This window comes from Equus przewalskii, unplaced genomic scaffold (genome assembly GCF_037783145.1).
Source record: "Equus przewalskii isolate Varuska unplaced genomic scaffold, EquPr2 ChrUn-13, whole genome shotgun sequence".
In the NCBI taxonomy this organism is placed as follows: Eukaryota; Metazoa; Chordata; class Mammalia; order Perissodactyla; family Equidae; genus Equus; species Equus przewalskii.
Window position 1 is genome coordinate 11001488 of NW_027228750.1, and position 24218 is coordinate 11025705.

General features: G+C 36.9%; 1 protein-coding gene across 4 annotated transcripts in view; it reads left to right on the plus strand.

The window, feature by feature from the left end:
• The window catches only part of VAV3 (vav guanine nucleotide exchange factor 3), a 352547-nt gene that overhangs the window by 310998 nt on the left and 17331 nt on the right, over positions 1 to 24218 (plus strand). For all 4 annotated transcript variants that reach the window (XM_070608037.1, XM_008518842.2, XM_070608038.1 and 1 more), the window contains 5 exons: positions 2752 to 2817; positions 5360 to 5394; positions 11327 to 11443; positions 12007 to 12094; positions 17962 to 18091. In XM_070608037.1, the coding sequence (XP_070464138.1) occupies positions 2752 to 2817; positions 5360 to 5394; positions 11327 to 11443; positions 12007 to 12094; positions 17962 to 18091 (436 nt within the window). The remainder of the gene's footprint in view (positions 1 to 2751; positions 2818 to 5359; positions 5395 to 11326; positions 11444 to 12006; positions 12095 to 17961; positions 18092 to 24218) is intronic.

Genomic DNA, 24218 nt, shown 5'->3' on the forward strand with positions numbered 1-24218 from the left:
TTTAAAACAATCAGCCTTATCCTTTTCTCTTCTGAGCCCCTGTTAGTGTATGGTTCCCACCAACACACCCTTGTATTTTTTGCTCAGGTGGCATTACAGTGCATTTGTATATAAAGGTCTGGCTAGTCATATTGTTCCCAAATATCATACTTACTTACTTATATCTCAGTGTCATGCTTAAATGAAGGAATGAAAGAAACACTTCATTCCAACCTCATAGTCACTGAGCTGTCATCACTCTCTAGTCTCTGATTCTCCTCCCTCTTGATGGTTCCTTCCTGACTTCTAGTTACACTAATTTCTGTAAGTCCTATCTTCCATCTTCTTCTCTCTTCATTTGCTTCTTCCATGACAGTCTTGCTCCTATGATTCCAAATTTCCCCTCTGTTTGATTGTCATCTAAATCTGTGTTGTCTGTTTGAATGGATTATATATTTGCCTCCACACTTGAGTTTTCTCTCAGTCTAATTCCCATAGTCTTCTCTTCTCATATCTAAGCCACAGGCAAGTCACAAACACTGTAGTTAAATAATGTCCCTAGCACCTGTTCCCTCCTCTGGTCCCTCTTCCTTTACTGTGATACCTTCCTTACCATGATCTCTAGTAGTATTCTCACCTACAAAGTCACGTCCATCTTTAAGCCAGTTTGCACATGGTTCCCAAGTTAATTGTTCTAAAATACATAACCCCTTTACTGAAACCCCATCACCAATGATAAATTCAGATATCATAGTCAAACTGATCCTTGCCACCTTTTGACTTTATTTCCCATTGCCCTCCTTTATGAGTCTTGTGCTTGTAGAGAGAGGCAGTGCAGAGGTCTGAAGTTAGAATATCCAAATTTGAATTCTGGTTCTGTCACTTGCTGGCTCTGTGATCATGGGCAAATCATTTAACTTCTGTGTCTCATTTTCCTCACCTATAAAATGGGGATAGTAATTGGACCTCTTACAAAGCATCGTTGTAAGGGCTAAATGAAATACTCAGAGCAGTGTCTAGCATGCAGTCAGGGTTCAATAAGTATTAGCCATTATTAGACTCCACTGAAAGGGAACTATTTGCATTTCGTATGCACATCCTGTAATTTCCTACCCCTAGTGCCTTTCTCATGCTCTATTTTGTTTTCAGAATGTCTTCCTCCATTTCCATCTCTATTTATTTAAACTCTGCACAGTTTGCACTCAAGTGCTCCCTCTTCCATGTAGCTTTCAGGCAAACCCCCAAACATTCAACCCATCTTTCTAATTCTCATAGCCTCTCCTCTGTACCTCTCTAACATTAGTTAGCCCTTTCTACCTTGTAGAAATCAACACATAATTAATTATGTTTAGACATATCTTTACTCTGAAAATATGGGGGCAAACAGGAGCCATTTTATGAATGTTTGCATTTTCCTCAGTATCCACCCGAATTAATATTAGAATCTGTATTTGTTGAATAAATGAATGAATATTCCACTTGTTCACTTACTTTTCCCCTGATAAGTGCAATGCAGTTTTAGAACCTTGCCAAAGTGAATATCTTCTCTTTGCTTGGTTATCTAATTGATCTCCCTCTCTGTCCTAACCCCCTCCCCTTTCCTTTTCCCCCCATTTTCCTACCTCGGACCCTTCCCTCGTTTCTACTCCACTTCCCCTCTTGCTTTTCCATGTCCCTCTCCCCTCCTCCCTTTTTTCTTCTTCTTCCTCCTCATCCTTTTCTTTAATTCTGGATTTCTACTTCTTAAAATTTTCTCTATAAACTCATAGCCAAGCCCTCAGGCACAAAGGGATACTGCTTCAAGAGGGAGATGTTTTCTGATCATTTTTTGTTGCTTTTCTCGTCAAAAATAATAGAGCATGTAACATCCCATCATAGTGCTATTTACTCATCTGAGGTACTAAGACGGAAGCAATGGTTAAATAGCAAATAAAAGTAAGCCCACTTTCTGGACGAGGAGAAGTAACCTCACAAGAACTTTTTCATTGCATGTTCTGTTTTTGCAGTATATTTTGAGTATGGTTTGTCTTTCTGGACAGGGAAACAATTGTAGGGTTAGTGTCATGAGATTTTTTTTTAAAGAGAAATTTGACCAAGGGTCTCCAAGAACAAATTCTTAAGTGTTTTTTGGCCATTTTGTGCTTAGGTGTTCCTTAGTCTCTTAATTGCTTTACTCTTTTCTCATTTACAATGCCATTTTGCGTTATAATCCTTTCCTCCAGCATCTTAACAGTCCTCTTCCCTTAATCAGTATCCGGTTCCTTTCTCCTAAATCTGAAAGCCATCTACAACATCTTATCATACTATGTTTTCCATTTCCACGTCTTGGAATGTCTCTTGTCTTGTTGGAAGAATGTTCTCATGAGTTCTGTTAGAGATGTGAATAGCAACCATTTAAATCGAATTCCTGATTAATTATGAGCCTGCACAGAACCAATGTGATCTACTTGTATTGATAAATATAAGATTGAAAAAATGTGCTGTTGATTGAGGAATGTAAAGTTAGCAAAATTGAGTGGTAGATTAGAAAGTCAAACTTGAGTTTTTATTTTATTACCATGATCTGAAACCACATGTAAAGTTTAACAATTTTAACACCTCTCTGCGTACGCTTCCCTTCCTGAGCCATACCAAGTTAATGCTTAGGACTGGATACCATGTGTAAGTCAGTCTGAGAATCCTGAGTAAAACACCATGTGCACAACATTATGGGATTGTCGTTTGTGGTAAATTTGTTCTCAACATTGGCATTTTTTCCTTTTTCTAATTTAGGGTAGAAATTTAGCATCTGGAGAGGTTGGATTTTTTCCAAGTGATGCTGTCAAGCCTTCCCCATGTGTAAGTATGAGTCTTTTATTTCTTTCTCATTTTGTTTTGTTTTTATTCTGCAATTAATTGTGCAAGAGTGTACAAAGGATATGGGTCTGGTTGCTCATTAATTTTATTATTTTCTGAAGGGATCGTATTACTTCATATTTGAGTGTTATGGCCTTTATTACTAAAATTCCAAAATCATTGTGATTCTATTGTTAGACATTTTTTTTCCCTTTTCCTGAGGAAGATTTGCCCTGAGCTAACATCTGTTGCCAGTCTTTCTCTTTTTTTTGCTTGAGGAAGATTAGCCCTCAGCTAACATCTGTGCCAGTCCCCCTCTATTTTTTTATTTGTGGGTCGCCACTGCAGTATGGCTGATGAGTGGTGTAGGTCCGCACCTGGATCTGAACCCGTGGACTTGGTCTGCCAAATCAGAGTGTGCCAAATTTAACCACTATGCCATGGGGCTAGCCCCGGAAAATATGTTTAAATGTTAAAGAAGTACATGCAAGAGGCAAATTTGACTTAGTAGAATTTACAAAATTAAATTGTCTGCAAGATTTTAGAAGGAATAAACCAAAGGTACAGATTAGATGCATTGTACAAATTTTGCTTTTCCCACTGAGATGAGAATGATAGGGTCTAATCTATTCCCAGTCACTTTTGGTTACAAAGAGATATTAGACTTCAACTAGTGTGTTTGAAAGCATGCAAGTTTATAAATTTCTCAATCAAATTTGTAAATACATTTTTCTGTGCTTCAGTTTGTCATTACTGTTTATTTAATGTTGTAATGATATTTTCGGAAAACAAAATATATTAGGTAGATACAAGGAGAGTGAATGAATATTTACTCAAATGTTCTTATGGATGAATATAGCATAAAATGTACTCTTTGGTGCTTTATGAAATTTATACATTTCTGTTTAGGGGGACATTATTTTATAATCATAATTTGGTGTTTAGGGTAGACTTTCCTACAAAACTAAGTTCTTAACTCCAAGTCAAGGAAATTTCTTTATTAATATAATGGAGTTGATAGTTTGAAAAAAAAACCCTCCTTAAACTATCTTGTTGCTGTATTCCATCCATACTTGATTTCAGAATGTGGTCTGTAGAATAATTAACCTTACTCATTCAAGCTTAATTAATTTCAAAAGCAAAGAGAATCAAAAAGCACTTGCTTTTCTGTTGGTTCTGTGATCTGATGTCAAGTATTTTTTATCTTATAATCTTGAAAAATTGTCAAATCTTGATATCACTGTTATTTAATTAGACAACCAAAAATGATTGTTTAGCTACTTTTCTATGATTTGTATGAACAAGATTCAGGCTTCCTATGCCTAAAGCAGTGATATTTATATGTAGGCAGGTGGCAGGAGATTTTTGCTGAGGAAGACTAGCCCTGAGCCAACATCTGTTGCCACTCTTCCTCTTTTTTTCTTGAGGAAGATTAGCCCTGAGCTAACATCTGTGCCAGTCTTCCTCTATTTTATATTTGGGTCACTGCCACAGCATGGCTGTCAAGTGATGTAGGTCTGTGCCCAGGATCTGAACCTGAGAACCCAGGCTGCTGAAGCAGAGCCCACCAAACTTAACCACTAGGCCATGGGGCTGGGTCCAGAATTTTTTTATATGTAACTCTTAACCTGGAAGGTCAAAATAGTATCAGCCTATTATGAAAACTGACATAGCTGGAGACATATTCACATTAACTAGACCTCTGTTACAAATGAGGGGAACAGTATTTTTAATCACCCAATACAAAAAAGCCCAGGAATACCTTGGAATGTATACATCAAAGATGCAGATGATTCATGAAAAATTTCTGAACACAAGACAAACTATCTGTACTCCCAGTCTTTTCTTAGGAATTTATAACCTTGGCCCCCCTTTACATAGTATATATTTTGTTTGTTATTTTATGAGTATTAGTATACCTTCTTTGGCTTTGTTCATTTTCTAATTGCAATCAGCAACTAGAAGTTTTCTTTCTTTATTTGTGTAGAAAATGCAATGTTTTTCTCTTTTGCAAAGCTCCATAGGAGAAAAGGGAAAAATGAATATCTCCCATGACTTTTTCTTGAATAAAAAAGGTTTTCTAGTTGGTAGACTTCAAAATCAGAGTTTAGAAGTTATATTACAAAATAAGAGCCTGTATCCAGTATATGTGTTTATTTTGCCTGTATTCCCACGGTCTCGGTAAAGCAGAGTGCTGTTTGGTTTTCCTAACATTTTCATTTTAATTTTCTATGATAGGATTAAACTGCCTTGATAAAAAAAAAACCAAAAGTTTGCAATTCATATTTTTTCTGCTATCTCTACTCTCGGAGGTACAGTGGCAGTAAAATGAATGAAAGAAAGAATGAATTAAAGTGAAATGAATTATTTTGTACTAATCTGAGATATACTATGATTCTCTCTGCATAAAATTGCCAATAGATAGTTGCAGGACTGTGCTAGTTAGGGTTTTATAGAGCTGAGTCAGCTGAACTGAATTAATGATTGATTTCTAAAAGCTTCCCTTAAGTAAACTTAATCTATTTTTGCCTTTTTTTTATCCTAGGTGCCCAAACCAGTAGATTATTCTTGCCAACCGTGGTAAGTATTAAAAATGTTTATGTAGCTAAGTTGAAATACCATACCCTTAGCTCGAGGATGCCTTAAATGTGGGGGTAGTAAACCACATTCCATTTCCGTTTGTCCTGGATAAAGGTGTTTTCAGAGGCAACAAAAGAGCATAATGAATGTATGTTGCTGACCTTTCCACATCTTTATCAGAGAGTGTCGTGTGTGTGTGCACGCACATCATGCATGTTCACTTGACCGTAAGTTCGAGGTTTATAACAGCCACGGAAAGGAATGGGACGTAGGCACATTTATATCTCATATTTTAGAAAAGTAGATTGCATGAAATGGAGGGAAAAAAATGTATGATTCCATTGTCTGAATCTAAAAATTAGCCCAGAAAGGATAGTAGATGCTAAAAATGCAATTTACAACATGTAATATGGCAGGAGCAAGATATATCCACATCTAAAATTCATATGGAGCTCACTTACCACTTGCATTTTCTAGCATTATCATTAATAGAAACAAGGAAGCAAAGTGGATATTGGTTATTATTTTTTAGACATGATGAATTTAAGGGGACAGTGGTATCTTTAACAGGACAAAATCTATTTAGGATCCAGAATAGTTTTGATAATCATATGATAATTAATATATACTGAGTACTTCTCATGTGTTTAGTATTTTCCACATTCTATTTCATTTTGTTTTTCCAACATTTCTATAAGGAAGGTTGTGGGACCAACCCTGTGGCTAGTGGTAAGTTTGCCATGCTCTGCTTTGGCAGCCTGGGTTCGGTTCCCAGGTGTGGATCTACACCACTCCTTGGTGGCCATGCTGTGGCAGTTACCCACAAACAAAATAGAGGAAGATTGGCACAGATGTTAGCTCGGAGTGAGTCTTCCTAAGCAACAAAAAAAAATGTGTTATTATTTGTTTAGATGAGGAAACAAAGGTTAAGACCGTGCAACCAAAAAGTGGTAGAGCCAGAATTCCAAGTTATGCCATCTATACATTGCCGTACTGCCAGTGAAAGTGCAAAACATGGGCATATTTACTCATTTATATTTGTTTCTCTAAATTTTATGTTTGGCTGCTCTCAAAATGACTGCATCTATTTTCCTTTTCTTGGTATTGAAGTATATGCATACAAATTAGATATCAGAATATGTATATAAATGAGATATTCTGAAAGAATATAGTACTAGTTCAGTTTGCAAGTATAGGTAACACATAGGTTGTCTGATATTTTTTAAATATCCTGATTATTTTCTGATATATAACCAAAGCATGGAAAATGCCAGGTTACTGAAGGAACACATTGTCCAAACTATGGGATTCTTCTCCTCCTCAGCCCCCTTGCCCTCCCTCAGCAGTCACGTCTGCCCTCTGCAGTCACTGTCTGCTGTCTCGCATCCCTCCCTGGGCTTCAGCACTGAGCTTGCTGAAGAAATTGTGGCAGATTTGTAATAGAATCTTTGCCTGGTTTAGGACAAATCTGAAATCTTAGTTTCGATGGAATTAAAAATCATAATCCTGACAGGAATTAAATTTTGAGACTAGAGCTAATAGCGTGGATAATCAAACTGCAAAACATCAAGAACTGGGAAAATCATGAGTATGATGATTAGCTTCCTTTTCTTTTCTTTTACCATTTTTCATGTAACTAGGCATAATAGTTATAAGGGTAATGATTTTAGAGATAAATGCTAATGCCACAAACGACATGGATTTTATGAAATAAACTGGTAAGGTACCTGGGAATCATTCAGGGCACTGGAGATTAGCTTTTAAATTCTTCGTTTTAAAATGCACCCTTGCCAATATGTAAAATTCTATTGAAAACATGAACGGTTAGAGTAGTATTGTTCCTAATGATAAAAAATCAAGATGTTCTGATGAGGGAAAAACCTTGAAAATAGGAAGAAATAAAGATATTTCATAGCAGAATTTTAAAATTACTTTTTTTTCCTTGAGCAACTTGGACAATTTATTCACACTAAGCAGGCAGTTTCATGTGAATTGCCTTCTGCTAGGGAACAAAGTGATCACCTATACCAGAAGACAGAACCTTCACTTTTAGAAATACTAAACTGTTTAGAGAAAATTATGCCAAATGTTGACTTGCTTCCCAAGTCATCGAGAAGTTGAATATCACCAACTGTATTGTCCTTTCATTATTTCCACATTTAAAAACAAGTTCTCATTATATAAACTTTGTCTCTTATACAGACTATGAAATATAACAAAAAATCATGATGACTGTCTTCAACAATCTATATGTTGGGGTGTCAGGAAGGCAGGGATGAGGCATAGGGCTGAAAACTGAGGAACTATCTGAAAATCTGTATGAAGAACATGAGATGGATGCTGAGGTCCCTCCCGCATCCTCCAAGCAGTCAGGCAACTTACCTTTTCCTAGCTTAGGAGGAGACACTGGAGTTAGTAGGTATATTATGTGGGAAATTTGAGCCATATAGGGCCTGGACTTGGAAAGACCTCACCCAGAAGAGATTAGGGGAGATGTCCCACTGAACACAGAGAAGTCAAATTAAGAAAAGTCCATGTATCAAATGACACTGATCTCCAGTTCCTTTGTATAGCTGAATTCCAGTACTGTGACAGCTAGGTCTCATACATACAGACTACTGTATCCTTGCATCTAGACAGGAATTTGGACCATTTTCTCTAAAGAAACCGAATAGACTCAGAGTAAAAAGCTAAAATCCTAACATTTGGGTGTTATCCAGCCCCACCATCAGGTTCTTGCTAAATGATCAGGTTTCTACCCACGGGCCTACTTTGGTGCCCACACACCAAAGATTCCAGTCAGTTCTTGGATGCCTCCCTCTTAAATATGAACAGACAACAAAGAGTAACCAGACATTTGAGAAAAGCCTTGAACTAGAGAACAAATAAAATAAATGGGAAAAATAAACTTGAAGAAAATAACAGACATTAAAACGAGCAAAAGAAAGATTTTTTTTTTTTAAAGATTTTATTTTTTCCTTTTTCTCCCCAAAGCCCCCCGGTACATAGTTGTGTATTCTTCGTTGTGGGTTCTTCTAGTTGTGGCATGTGGGACGCTTCCTCAGCGTGGTCTGATGAGCAGTGCTATGTCCGCGCCCAGGATTCGAACTAACGAAACACTGGGCGGATGGGCCTGCAGTGGAGCGCGCGAACTTAACCACTCGGCCATGGGGCCAGCCCCAAAAGAAAGGTTTTTTTTTAAGCCTTTAATTTTTATTCTCAAAATTAAGAGATGATAATGCATCCATGGAAGTGAGCTGGATGTTTTATTAAAGGACGATCAGAAAACAAGAGAGAGCTCTTCTAGATTAAGTATTGAATAGAGGAGTTAGAAAATAAAATGGAGCAAATCTTCCAGAAAATCAAAGAGATAGATAAAACAGGGGAAAAGATAGGGAAATTAGACAGTCAACCCAAGAAGTACAGCATTCAACTAGTAGGAACTCTGGAAAGAGAAAACTGAGAGCAGCAATTATCAAAAGAATAATACAGACATTTCTTAGAACTGAAGGATATATGGCTCTGAAGCAGAGATGATACTGAGAGCCCAGGACATTAATGAACTAAAAAGTATAGCACATAACCAAAAGGCACTTTATCATGAAATTTTGCAATATAGGGAATACAGAAAGAATCTGAAAGTTTCTAGGGCGAAAAAACAAAAGTAGACTACATACAAAGAATCAGAAATCAAAATGGCCTTGAATTGGAAGTTAGAAGACAATAGAGCAATGACTTAAAGTGTGAGAGGCAAAATAATTTCTCACCTAGAATTATATACCCACCCAAGTTCTGAATTATGTATTATTAAGTAAAAAAATATTTTCATAGACGTGAGGCCTTCCGGGTATTATATCCCACGTATCCATTTGTAGAAAGCTGAAGGATGAGCTAGTAAATCAAGAAAGAGGGAGAGACAGAATCCAGGAACTGGGAGCAAAGGCACGTCCCTGGACTACAGTAATTCAACAGGCTTAGAGAGCAAGGAGGATTGATTGGACCAAGAAGGTGGAGGGCTCAGGAGAAATACATGTCTCCACAGAAAAAAATGAACAGGTACAGTTCCTGGTGTTGAAAAATGTATTACTGAGGGGTTTATAGTTCTCTTGGAGAATTTGGAAAGAATTTGTGATAGAGACAAAGAAGCTTAAGCAAACAAGAACTTGAGGAATTGTTTTTTGTATGTCAAGTTTTCTTTGACTGTGACAACATGACAAAACTGGGCCAGACAATGGCTTGCTTTGTAGAGGTTACAGAAAGAAGAGCGAGGAGCAGCACTATAGAGGAATGTGCGTAAGTGAGGAAAAATGATTTTCCTCCCTGACATCTAAAATTGATAAATTAAGTAATTGTACGTTAATCATGTTATTTAGAAATATGCAAGTAGAAATAAGAAAAAAATAGATAAAATACTTGAAATGGGACTTGGGGTAGAAGATGGGGTAACGCTGCTTTTTTGTTATAATTATTATAGTACAAGTTGACTTTTTAAAACTATGTTTGTATGTTACTTTGATAAAATTCATATACTACATGCTAATTGTGATATGTTCCATGAAGAAAAATAGGGATACTGTAATGAGAGTAGTGGAGTAGAGAGTGCGAGACGCAGGACGACATTCTTTAGAGGGGATGGTCAGAGAAGGCCTCTCTCTAAAGCTGAGTAAAGACAAGGAATGTGTGTTGATGGAAGGTGAGTGTTTTCCAAACAAGAACTCAGTCTATGAAAAGACTTTAAGATCAAAAGAAGCTTGGTGAGTTCCTGGACCTGACGAAGTCTAGAGACTAGTGCAAAAGGGGGTTGTAAGAGAGAAGATTGAAGAGGAAGTTGTGAGTCAGATCATACCAGGTGCTAATAGTTCATGGGTTATCATAACTGTGCTTTTAACTCAAGGTGCCATCTGTATAAAATGACCCTGGCTCTTCTATCTTGGGGGAGACCTCACATGTCCTCTTTCAACAAACTTTTGTTGAATGCTTTCTGTGTATATTTTAGATAAGTATTTAGTGTAGATTACAGGTGGGTATTTACACTGAGTTGCATGAGTCTACAAGTGAATCAGAGAATTTTCTGGAATATTAATTCATAAATAGCTTTGAGATACCCTGTCTAAACATAAATTTTTTTCCCTTAACTTCTGTTGCCCCAAATCTCTGATGTATTTTGCTGGTAGATGCGAAGCCTATATGTGATGTGGAGAGTTACTAAAGAATCTTGTAACATTGCATTTGGGCCTTGTACTATCATTGTTAGTGTTATGGAATTTGGGTATGTTTAAGGCCAACATAGTTTAGGAAGAACTGCATTCTGGTTTTGAAAAATGTCTATCTTTTAAAAATATATTTTACTCACTGCTGCTAATTTCTTTGAAAAATTGGTTTTCAAAATTGTGGACTGGAAGAATTAATCTTATGTTGAAAAAATAATTTTTAAAACATAATTTAAATTGTTCCTGGAGTTTTCTTAAAAAGATGCTCAGAGGAGATTTCATTTCATAGTGTACATAGAAAAGGTGAAGTTTTGTGGGGGGGAGGGTGTATGTGTGTGTACGTATGTGTGTGTGTCTTATGCAGGGCAGTCCCTCCCTACAAGTCATTTTCCAATTCTTGTCCCTAAGCTCACTACAACTCTCTTTCTAACCCAATACCTACTGATTCCTCTATTTGTCCCATTTATTTATTTGATAAATATTTTCTGGGTGCTTACTGTGTATTAGGCATTGTTCACTTTACCGTCGTTAGCTTTGTAGAGCATTTGTGTTTGGATGAATTAAAGGACTTTTTTCTGCATTTTTTTTGAAGCTATGTAATTAGTGTAGAAGTAAAAATGGTTTAAATCCGCCACTGAATTAAAATCCTGATAAATACTTATTTTTAGCCTCTGTTCTCTTCCAGGTACATTACCCAAATTTTCCGTCGTTGTTTCTTACAGGTATGCTGGAGCAATGGAAAGATTGCAGGCAGAGACTGAACTTATTAACAGGGTAAATAGTACTTACCTTGTGAGGCACAGGACCAAAGAATCAGGAGAATATGCAATTAGCATTAAGTAAGTAGGACAAGTACTTTTACAGAAATAGATTTCCTGTTTTCATAATTTCGTAGACCATCTGACATGTATAACACTGAAGCTGAAAACCAGTGTTCTAATTGCAGCGGAAATAATGCATCTATCCAGACAGTTCATTAATACTTGAAAATATGTGTTAGAAAAACAGTATTAAGTGTTATAGGCTGCTAATTGGCATAATTAGATTTCTGTTGTAACATTTTGGTGACTTGATGTGTGTATGTTTCTAGTAAATTTTAAGAGTATAAATTACTGGATTTTGTTTTATTTTTGTTTATCTGTATTCTCAAACTGAACTTACAAAATAAATTGGGCATAATGATTGGTCAAATCTAACCCCCCCTTTTCACTTCAAATATTGGTTATATCTTCAATCTAGTAAATATATTTTGTTAATTAGCTGTCACCAGTGTATTGGCATAGGTATATATTTTGTCTTCAGAATTAATTCCTATAACGTTATTGGGGCATGCCCTCTGGTAATTATTGATTTCTACTGATTAAAAACACATTTATATTCATAAGCGATTCATTGCCCACAGGTACAATAATGAAGCAAAGCACATCAAGATTTTAACACGAGATGGCTTTTTTCACATTGCAGAAAATAGAAAATTTAAAAGTTTAATGGTAAGCATTGATTGGTTCTTTTCAATCTTTGGTCCTTATTTTTCTCTTATTGGAAAGGTCAGTTTAATTCTATAGTTTCTTGGAAATTTTGCTCACTAAAAAGTTGTTTAAAGAGAATCATACTATAATTTTGCAGCTGAATCCTGAAAATTCTAAGAACTCCAATTGTTTTATATTGCCCTAGTTGTATTTTTCATTATAAATTAGGTTTGCAAGTTTTAGATAATATTTCAGAACCTACACTCTTTATGACTCTTAGAGTAATAGACAAATTCAAATACATTCAACTTTCAGTTATTTTTTGTGAGTTTTGCCTTGTGTTTGAATGACACACCCCAAATTTTTAGTATGCGTCTCTTCTCTTATTGCTTCTGCCTCCAACTCTTAATTCAGGCAGAGGAGGGTATTTTAAATTATAACGTAGAAAGTTGTAATTGACAAAATACCTCTCATATCTAGGTTAATTTCCTACAAAATGCAATAAAATGTCAGATGGAAAAGCTTTTTGTATTTTCTGCTATCTTAAATTATCTGTGCTATGACTCTCCTTCATTGCCTTGAACAATGTAACATTAACAAGGTAATATTTTTACCACCCAACAATTGCTATTTCCTAGGAATTTTATATTTAAATTGAAATAGTATGTTGTTACCAAGTTGCTTCAAATGAACAAAGATTATTTTATTAATTCCTACAATTTTAAAAGTTACAACTTAATTTTGCTGGTCTATAAGAATATTATGTATATACCATATAAACAGTGCATATATGTCATGATATGAGCGTTGTCAACACTAAAGAAAAAGTTCGTATTTCCTCAAAAGCAGCCTCAAGTCTGTTTGTCAAGTTTGAGAGAGTTTCTTGAGATAATGAAGAATTTGGATATAGATATCAGATGCACTTGTAGCACTCCTCTAAGTGCTTTGAGTAACATTGAGAAGGACCACTCATTGATTGAACCATCAATCAAATGATACATCCTACATCCTTCCGGAAAACATCTCAAAGCACTTTGCAGATGTTAACATTAAAGTTAAAACTGAATGTAAGAGCACCTTACAAAATAGGCCAGCTTGATAGCCTTATCTAAAAATTTAGAACTGCCTCAAGACAGGGAGTAGTGTTTTAAAGAAATTGAAGTATCTCGAGTTGAAAGAAAAGTAAGAAAACTTCTCTGGACATAAATATCACATTCCCAATTCAAAAGCCAAGGATGGGCAGCAAGGTCATGTCCTGGAAAATGTAAACTCTGTCCAATTGGTAACCAAGATCCAGGCATCCTCCCTGCTGGCGGTGTCTTACATTCTGTTTGAACAAGCAGGCTGTGCACAGAGAGAACTGGACCCGAGGAGATTCTTCCTAAAATGAAAATCTAGGAAGGAGGTGGCAAGTGGATGCACAAATAATGAATGGCAGCCCCAGCTGAGACATGATAAAAGCATGCATGGGGGGTCTCCACTTCACTGCCAGACACACCAGCTGGAGCTTTCACCTGCAGAACTTCCGTGGATGGTAATGAGGCTGCTCCATGGTATCATAGCTAATATGAGACTTAAAAAAAAATGCTGTAGGGCCAAAGATGACTGCCAGCCTTGCCGACTTTGAGAGTAACAAAAGGAACTCCCATCAGAGGAGACAAGCAAAGAGGATGAAAGGAATAGTCACTGGGAAAGGGCCAATCAATTCAGCTTTATGTCACCTGGGTTTAACTCAAGAAAGTTCTTCAGCAGCTAAGGTTAGATGTGAAAAGCCAGTAAATACCATGTGACCTGGATTAACAGACGTAGATCCTTGAGTTGCTATCTGCATATAAAGCTATGATTATAGTCAAAACAGTAGAGATCCAGAATTCAAATAATTTGTATCAGAGAGCAGTGAAAGTTTCTGCAGTGATGTTCTGGAAGGGGAATTAAAAGTAGTTGTCACAGAGTTAAAATAAGCTCCCCTTATATAGCAGGTGTAAAATATCAGAATGCCAGTGCTGGAGACACATGCGTCTGTTTTTTTCCTCCACATCTGGGGATCTTTTGTAAGGAAGCATGTCGCACAGTAGGTTAAAGGGAGGGAATTAAGAATTCATAGCGAACTACAATGAAACTAAAAACATTAGTACAAGGATATAACTGTAAAAACAAAGAAAGACAAGGAGCTGAAAAATCTCAGTCTTAGAAAAATACTACTGTCAGGTTTAGCAAATAACTGTAAAAATTGCTGAAGAGATGGTTGAACTAGTCTGGAGCTCCCCACCCTCTTTGTTCCTGTTCCTTTGTTGAAGAAATTTATATGGACTCCAAACTATGTGAAATCATTGTGTTTGTGCAGAATTCAAAAAAGACTCCATGGTTCTAAAAAAAGCTTTCAAATTAGTAAATCCATTTGTACCAAGAACCTCACAGTAGTGCTGTCCTTCCAACCCAAGCTGGGAAATGCCACATGGGTACTTGTGGGAAGGCATGGCTTCTATTTCAGTAAGCAGCCCCTTTGGAAGGAGATAGAGGGTTAATAGGCATCTTTGCCTTCACTCTGACAATGCAGTGGCTTCTCTAAACGTGCATCATACAACTTCCAGGAGTTACCTTTTATCATGCTGGTGTCAAATAACACAGTTCCCAGTGTGAGTACATAGTGGTCTGTGGATTTGAGTTGTTTCTCAAGAATAGTTCAGTATCCTCCCATTATGGGTGGTAAAGTTATATTTTTCTACTTCTGAAATTCATTAGGGCCTGGAATTAAATTTTAATTTGGAAGGGATGTAAAACACAAGCAAACTCCAGAAGTTGTTTTAAATTAGTCAGTTTCTCAAAGAGAAGATTAGCCATAGGGGGTTATGACCTAACCTTTTTCCCTTGGCTCCCAATAGCTTGGTTAATCAAAATCTTTGTGTTTCTTAGTCATTAAATTCAAATTCTAAATGAATTTCTATATCCAGATTACAAGGCATTAATTTTCTTCTAATTTTCGTGTATGCCAGACAATCCATGTCCAAATGCTGTTTATAAATCATCTCCATTGCCTGTTTCCTTGGTAATTGGAATGACTGGCTCTCACTCATTATTTTTCAGAGACTTGAATTGTTGACACTGCTGTGTCCGTGTGAGATAAGGAAAGCTTAGCGATTTCTTTTGTTTAGAGTCTTCTTATTTACTTGTAGTACCTGAAGGTCAATGACTGCTAAAGCAGGGGTGGATTAGACTAAAATACAGAAAGCGTAAAGAGATAAATTGGAAAAGATCCATGGTGGCACTATTTAATTCTATCCAGTTAGAAACATGTAGGAAGACTTACTCTCATAAGAGTGTAAAAATGGAACTCAAATACCTTCCATGCGTGTTGAAGTGATAAAAGCGTATTTTGCAGCTTACCAAGCCACATGACCTTAGGCCTTGGAAAAGTCATTTTTCTCCCATAACATTTGGAGGTGGGTAGGTATTAAATGATCACAAAGTCCTTTTCAGTATGATAATTCTGTGGTTTCTAGCCAACTTCACATTAAATTTAATTCATGCCTATTCATAATATAATGCATAAAATTCGTATTGCCTATAACAAAATTACATTGAAGTCCGAAGTTATTGGCTTGTAATTACTTTCAGGTTTATTGTCATATTTTTGCTAAAGAAAAGAATACATTTTACTCAGTTTAAATAATAAGACTAAGTAAAGAACTCTGATATTTTCATCAGCAACACAAAATATACATGTGAACAGTTCTTGAGGGACCTTACAAAATTTTGCCTTTTATTTAAAAAAAAATTAAATAGTAATATTGGTCTTTAAGTAGAATTTAACTGCAGACTTTGCCTTCACAAACCATGTTAAAAATCACTATACTACAAATGCTGTGTTCTGATCGTTGGAGCCATTTTGAGGATATAAACTTCTATCTTGTATTTTGAGTTTGAAGTTGGTCAGATTCCAAATTCCTTTGATTCATCAAGGACCCCCATAATCTGGGACCAAAGAAGGAAGAAAGGATGGAAGAAATATTTATTTTTAAAGTTGTAGATGTGTGTTTAAAACTCTAGCATCTTACGTCTAAGGAAACAAAGTTCCTACATCATGGACACTTAGCAAATGCTCCTTCCCTTTTGCTGCCTCCCTTTTTGTGTATTGACATTTGCCAGGTACTATTTGCTAATAGTATGACGTAGCTAAGAGCACAAACTTTGGAAACAGACACCAGCTATACAACCTTACGCAATTAACAGTGAGATTCACCTCACTGGGACTTGAGCCTCGATGGTGCAAGGCCTATGTCTTGGTTCTTGTGTGAAGATTGTGAGAAACTATGTAAAAGGCCTGGCACATGGGATCGTAGTGGCTGTTATGATCATTCACGTGTACCGGGAACTTTATACATTCTTTACTACAGTCTGTGAAATGGTTTGTTATCCCCATTTTACAGATGTGGGAGTTGAAAAACTCTCCATTTGCTTTATCCAATGCTTCAGCCAAACTATGCTTTTAGTTTATGAATGTGATCTTTGCTTTATCACCTTTATGTCTGTTCCCAGCCCGTCTGCTCTACTTAAAGTAATACTTCCCTCCTTCCCGGTTTTTGAAATTTTACCTGTTCTTCAATTTAAGCCAAGCTGCCTCCATCATGAACTCTTCCCTCATCCTCCCGACTGGACCTACTAAAGGAAGTTCTCTCTCTTGCCCTTGAACTCGCATAGGAGTTCCCTCCCTTTCTTTCAAGGGTGAGAACTCCTAGAGGGCAGGAGGCTTATCTTCATAATCTTTGTGACCACTGGAACTCCCCGCACAATGCACTCCACAACTCATCCGAGTTTGGTCATAACTAATAAAGAAATCATTGACGATTTTCTTTTTCTTCTTTCGGGTGATTTTTGGCCCCGTCAATTTGTTTGGGGAACTTTGAACATAACCACTGGAGGTATTGAGTTGATGACAGTAAGATTTTTAGAAGAAAGGAGTTGCTTTTACAGTGTTCTAAACAATGGTGTGTAGTGGAAGCACTGAATAATTAGGTTAAAAGTGATTTTGCTTTTATTTTCCTTTCATGTATTTCTAAGAAATATTATATCTACAGTACTCATCTAATGATAATATGCATTTTTCCACTATGAATTAATTATTATTCAATTTCCGTTTAAAGTAGAGGGATTCGGATTTGTGCAGAATCTGTCAAACCAGCAATCTCAAAAGAAATTTCCTGAAATTTTACTTTGAAAGATGAAGAGTGGTTGTTATATTAGGCTTAGATGTATTTAAGGCAAATTAGGTGTAAGAAAAAAGTTAGAAAGAACCACATTATTGACCTCTGTAAGTACCAGACAATATGCAGAGCTGTGAGAAGGGTGCTAACACTTCATCATAAGCCAGAAACAATGGCAAGTAGCATTTGTGGTTTATCAACTTTGGTTTACCATGGAAAAATACATTTAGGATCAAATTTGTTTTTCTGCTATGTTGAAAGAAAATGCAGGAAACGAGGAATTGCTATATATTCAGCAAACAGCTGTTCCCTTTATTTTTGTTTAGAAAGGCAAGTATTTCATAAATAAGAACAGTAATTACTGTTCTGAAATTGAGGTTTAGTGTGGTTTCTTTTCATTTACCACATCTGACTGGAGACTAACAGGATGTTCTTTATCCATGAATAACAATAGGGGGTAACTCACATTGCAAATGGCCTGAATAACGAGGACAGTTACTAGGTAGGTGTCACGTACATCCAGACAGCAGGGAGATTATCATTTACTTACTCTTCCATATACTTATGGAAAGCTTAGCATTAAATTGATCATTCTTATATTGTATGTAATCATATGTCAAGGAATTCAGGTATTTGAGAACAAAACTATCCTCATCAAAAATAATCTTTGGTTCTTTTTTGCTAAAGGAACTTGTGGAGTACTACAAGCATCATTCCCTTAAAGAAGGGTTCAGAACCTTGGATACGACCCTCCAGTTTCCATACAAGGAGCCAGAACACTCAGCTGGACAGAGGGGTCATAGAGCAGGCATCAGCTGTGAGTATTGTAATTTAGAATACGATTTGCTGTCACTTAAGGATTGGAGGCACAATAACATTAAACGTCTTCATTCCAAATTTTGAAATAGAACCAATTACTGTGCTAATGAATTTAGCAAGAAATTTTTCTGGAGCTAGGCAGAATCAGATGGACCAGCAGGTTCATGAACATATCTGGATGTGGTTCTTGGTGCCAAATTAAAATCATGTTTGTGTTCAGAAATCCGTCAGAAATGTAAAGGGTATGTTAGTTAATGTATAAGTTCTGTACTTTTCCCCGACTTTTATATTAGCCAGAGTGTTAAACTGCTCCATGTTTGTGGTCATAATGCTGTTTGAGTAATAGTGTTTCAGCAAGGCTGGTGCACAAGCTTTCCCATCTATCCCAGTCTGATTATATGATTATAGCTGCTTATGATTCTATTTCAATTACTTCCAGAATTTTGAAATGACTAAAGCGTGTTTCTTCTGACACCAGTATTTAGAAGTGTATGTCAACCACTTTCTTTCAGCAGGAGCACTGTGCCATGACTAATCACAAAACATCAGCACACAAACCAAGAGCATGTTATAGTTTCAGTGTGAGTTCAAGTCAAAAACTTTTTTCTTGTCACCATTTAATGTCGTATAATCTTTCCGCAGGTAGATATAGCATCTAAAGACAACACTGTGATGAAAAATGCTATGAATAAACTGTGATTTCATTCTCTTATTTTAATATCTTTTTTTTTAAATAAAACTCTTCTGGAGGAGAAATGAATACAATTTTATTACTCTTAGAATCTTTAGCCTAAGCAAAACGGGAGTATCTAGAGGTTTTTGAAAAAACAGAATTTGCATCGTGTACTATAACTTTAACTTTTTTTTCCTTAAAAGCAGAGATTGAAAGGGAAAGAGGTAATGCTCAGGGCCTTAACAACATCAGTAAAATTTCATACACTTCAATATAAGTAAATACACAAGTAATTTGTCACATCAACTGACGGGTTTTTTTATTTTAATAACTTAATAGCTGTTCTCTTTCCAGGGATCAGTGATAAATGACCGAGCTTGTACAATGAAGGCAGTCAAAGCACACTTTATGCTGAAACTTTAAACACCTATTACAACTTATCTTTTTATTTTTTAGCCCAATATTACCCAATTATCTTAGATTCTCATATAGGCCATATTTTTTGTTATTCAAAAATAAAAGTTTTCCCTTAAAAAGCAATTTTCCTACAAATTTCTTGAAAGTCTACCAAAGTTATGACTTTTCCCCTGCATGAAAAGTATAATTTTCAGCTGTGTTTGACTTTGCTTTCCCAGCAGCAGGAGATAATAAAAGTTGCTAAGGAGGTCAGTGATGCTAAAACTCCTGTTTGTTTGACTTGTTCACTTGGTTCTAGAGTGCCAAGGTGGGAGAGGTTGGCAATCCTGGAGAGCAGATGTATGTCCCTTAGTAGTGGAAGGTCACTGACCCTCATATTTCACTCTGCGGTGACTCCCAGGCACTTTCTCTGTGCTTGGCACATGGAGGTGCTCAGAGAATGTTGTCCAGCAATGAGTGAACTTGCCTCGTTTAAAATTTGTCTCTAGTGTTGAACAAAGTATTCAGTGCTCAAACTTGTTTAGCCACTGGGAATGGAGTTATAGGCCTTTTTTTTTTTTTTTTTTTTTTTTAAGTGTAGCAAACAGAATGATTTTGAACATCCCTGCAAGCTACAGGGAAAATTTTAAACAAACAGGGTCATGAGTTCAAACATTCCATATGCTAATCTTTTTAAGAGACTCTGGCAAGTTATGGCGCCGGAGCCCTTTTATAGCCGAGAAGCAAAAGCAAATCATTCATTTAAAATTTAATCTTTGTTAAAGTTTGGTTCTTTTCCCTCAATTATTCATTTATTCATTCCTTCAACAGATAGACATTACATTCCTAAAACAGGCAAGGCACTGTTCTAAGTACTGAGACACAGACGTTGAGGAAACAAAGTCCCTCCCCTTATGGGGCTTATATTTTAATGAGGAGACTCAGGCAGATCTGGGTTGGGAGTGTGATGTTTGTATATAGGGTGGTCAGGGAAGAGCTCACTCATAAAGTGACCAGAAAGAAGTGAACGAGTGAGTTAGGATGGCAGGCAGCAGTAATTGCACAATGGTCTGCCCTCCCAGATTATGCAGTCGTTACCGTGCAGCAGGGTTATAATCTTAGATCAAATTTATGATACTATCCAAATGTTTTATTTACTTTATGTTGACTTTGTATAAAATGAGAACACCAGGATGGTTCTGAGGATTAAATGAGGTGCTCTATATAATGCATTTAGCATAGTGTCGATAGGCGTAAACACTCAGTAAAAGTCAGCCACTGCTGATTCCACCACTCCTACTTCTGCTATTACTAGTAACAATTTTTCTCACACAGCAAGCATTTTCTTATATTTCTAAGAGTTGAATTTTAACTCATAGCAATTTGCATCTTTGCTTTTATGATTTTTTAAATATACCTTGCTTATTTTGTACCAAGTCCTGATTAAGGGTTAACCCTTAATTAAAGCACTGCTTCTTTTTATACATATTGTGCTTATCAGGAAGTGGTAAGGAGGAAGTGCTTCATATTCTGCACAGAAAGATGGTGTAGAATGTCTTTATAGTCCTTACCTCTGGTTCATAGCTTTGGCTTTGCTGCTAAATAGCATCAAAAATAACTTTTACAAAGAAGTAGTACCTTGGGATACTGGATTGACTAAGGTGCTGACACCCCCATTACTTCTAAAAGGCCTTGGAGGGAACAGAGCAGTCGAGCTAAAGCTTGGGACCACCGTGTATTCTGGGTAGAGGTTGAGATTGGAGTTTCAACTCCTGAAACCTGCTATTTATTATTTTTTTCTTAAATAATATAGTGACCTTGGGGGGCTGGCCACGTGGCCGAGTGGTTAAGTTCACGCGCTCCGCTGCAGGCAGCCCAGTGTTTCGTTGGTTGGAATCCTGGGCGCGGACATGGCACTGCTCATCACACCACGCTGAGGCAGCGTCCCACATGCCACAACTAGAAGGACCCACAACGAAGAATATACAGCTATGTACTGGGGGGCTTTGGGGAGAAAAAGGAAAAATAAAATCTTTAAAAAATAATAATAATAATAATAATAATATAGTGACCTTGGAAAAGAAAGTCCCAGGGCATTGTAGAAGAGGCTGCTTGCTTCTGTATTAGTCCATGTTAGAAAGGTCTTGGGCAGATTACCAACTATTCTTCAAGTTTGTAAAATGTGATAAGATTATGACAGAACTACTTCATGCAAATGCAATAAAAAAATATACAAAAAGATATTGATTAGAATTAAACAGGAGTCCAGAGTGTTGGGCAAGGAGCATATAGCATTTCTAGGTTAGGAGCCCATTGCTGGCAAGGCTCTTTCCCAGGGCTAGGAGACTTTATTTTTGCCTTCAGAATGACTTAGTGTTTCCAAGAAAGAACAAAAAGAGAAAGGAAGAGAAGAGAACGAAGAGAGAACTCAGGCGTAGCAGTGAGCTGTGGTGCTTCCCTGGAAACTGCAGTGGCTCCGTGCACGATGTTCTGCCCTGTTGTGTGGATCTGGGTAGCAATCCCATTACTGTCCAAAAATGGTCGCAGCAAGCCTGCTTTAGATTGCTTCAGGTGTGGCCGTAGGGCTTGTGTATTTGAAGGGCACTGAATGGACTTTGCCTTCCTTGCTCTACTTGAGCACTTAATTATTTTCAGGTCTGCTACTGAGTAGCTGTCTGACCGTAGGCAAGTCACTTAGCCTGTCTGGGCCTCAGCTTTCTCATCTGATGAATGAGGAATGAGATTAGATATTTTATTATGTTCTGCTGAAAATAGCATGCTACGTGTCTGTCTTTGTACACATGAGAGAAAGAGGCAAGGTAGAATGTTACTACATCATTACACTAAGAAAAGTGCGTGATTAGCTACCTCGTGACCCGGAAACCGACCTTCATCACTTTCCCACGTTCTTATTTATGGAGAATTCATTGGACCATAGAATAGAGTTGGCTAATTTTTTTTAAATGTTGGTTATAATTATATTTATATAATCTCAAAGTAGCTTCTCACAAGAATTTATTAATTACAAAAGGAAAAACAGAAATTCCTTAATCAAGCGATCAAAGTTAACGTCACCGATAATGGGGCAAATAGATATCATGTACTCCCTAATGTCGCACTGCAAGGACACACCACCACTTTGGTGGTATTCCTGCCCACAGGATGCATTATTCAAATATAATCATCAGGAAACATCAGACAAACCCAAATTGAAAGACATTCTAAGAAATAATTAGCCTGTATTCTTTAAAAATGTCAATGTCTTGAAAGACAAAGACAAAGGAATTGTTTCAGATTAAAGAAGACTGAAGAGGCATGACTGCTACATGCAACATGTGATCCTGGAGTCAATCCTGGACCCAAAAGACAATTTGTTTTTTTGCTGTAAAGGACATGTGTGGGACAATTAACAAATTTTAAATAAGTTTCTAGATTAAATAATAGTGTTAAATTTTTGCTTTTGATAATTGTACTGTGATTATGTAAGACAAGAAAATGCCTTTGGTTTTAGAAAGTACACACTGAAGTATTTAGAGATAAAGGATGTTATGTCTGCAATGTATTCTAAGGTGGTTCAGGAAAAATATAGAAATTGATAAAGGAAACAGTAAAATTTTAACCTTTGAAGAATTTGAGTGAAAAGCATATGGGAATTCTTTGTACTATTCTTGCTACTTTTGTTTAAATCTAAATTATTTCAGAATTAAAAGTTTTAAAATTTGGAGATGATCCTGTTAGCAGAATAGGTCTGAGGGAATTGGGAGGAAATGACAGTGTTCTTTTTCATCTGCTCCAGGTGCAGGAGCAGCTTAGGGCAGTGATTTTGGGATTATGTAGAGTTCTGTGTAGGTCATATTTGAAACCATCTGTTTCTTACCTGTGACCTCATTGTATTTGCTTATTCATTCATTCACTCTTTTAGTCAACAAATATTTATTCAGCGCTTACCATGTGCCAGGCCCTGTGCCAGATGCTAGACTTGTAATGGTGAATAAGATAGACAATCTGGTGGATAGGAACAAACATCAAACAAATAACTGCATAAATAATCACAAATTTTGATAAGTCTTGTGACGCAAAAGCACAGGTCAAAGGGTATGACAAGAGGGCCTCTTTAACCTGTTGAGTCAGGGAAGGACATTTTGAAGAAGTGACATCCAGACAAAACTTAAAGGATCTACGTGGATTGGCAGGGTGTGGGATAGTGGAGAGAAGGGAAATGCCTCAGTGAAAAAGTAATTTGTGTAAAGGACCTTAAACAGGAAATAACTTCGTATGTTTAGGGAATTGGAAGGAGGTCAATGTGTTCGGAGCATAGTGAGTGGATTCTAATATATACAGTGGGAATTTATTGAAGCTTTATAAGCAGAACACGATAGGAGCTAATTTACATTGTTTTAAAAGATCACTGGCCGCTCTGTGAGCATGGCTTGGAGGGAGGCATGGGCAGAAAAGAGATGAGTTAGAGAGCTATTACAGATAGCAAGGGGTGATGGTGGTTTGGACAAGAGTTGAATGACGACTGTGGAGCAGGACAGTGGGCAGACTTGGATATATTCTGGAGGTCGAATTGGTTGGATAAAGGAATTGAGGTAGAAGTAGTACAAGTATGATATACAAGTGTTTGCCTTGGACAGCTGGCAAATGGTGAAACCCTTGACCCATCGGGAAACAGAAGAGACCTAACAGTTACAGAGGGGAAGGTAACACATTTGGTTTTGCACCAAGTTTTAGTACCTATGCGTACTCAGTGGTTCAGTAGGCATCTAGCACCAAGAAAAGTGGTTTGGGTTTTGTTGAATCATTAACACTTCATTTCACAGTTTACACAGAATACAGTATTATTTTTATATAAGTTTAATGATTTCTTCTGGTGTAATCTTCCCTTAGGAACCAGCCTCCTTTGCTTCTCATTCTCAAATTGCACTTCGTGCGGTGCCTTTCATGAAACAGCTGTCACAAAGGGCTAAATAAGTGAAGTCAGAATCTAAGGTCCATGGGAGACATAGCGGATATTAGGGTGCTGTGCGTAGTTGGTATTTGAAACAGCATGGAA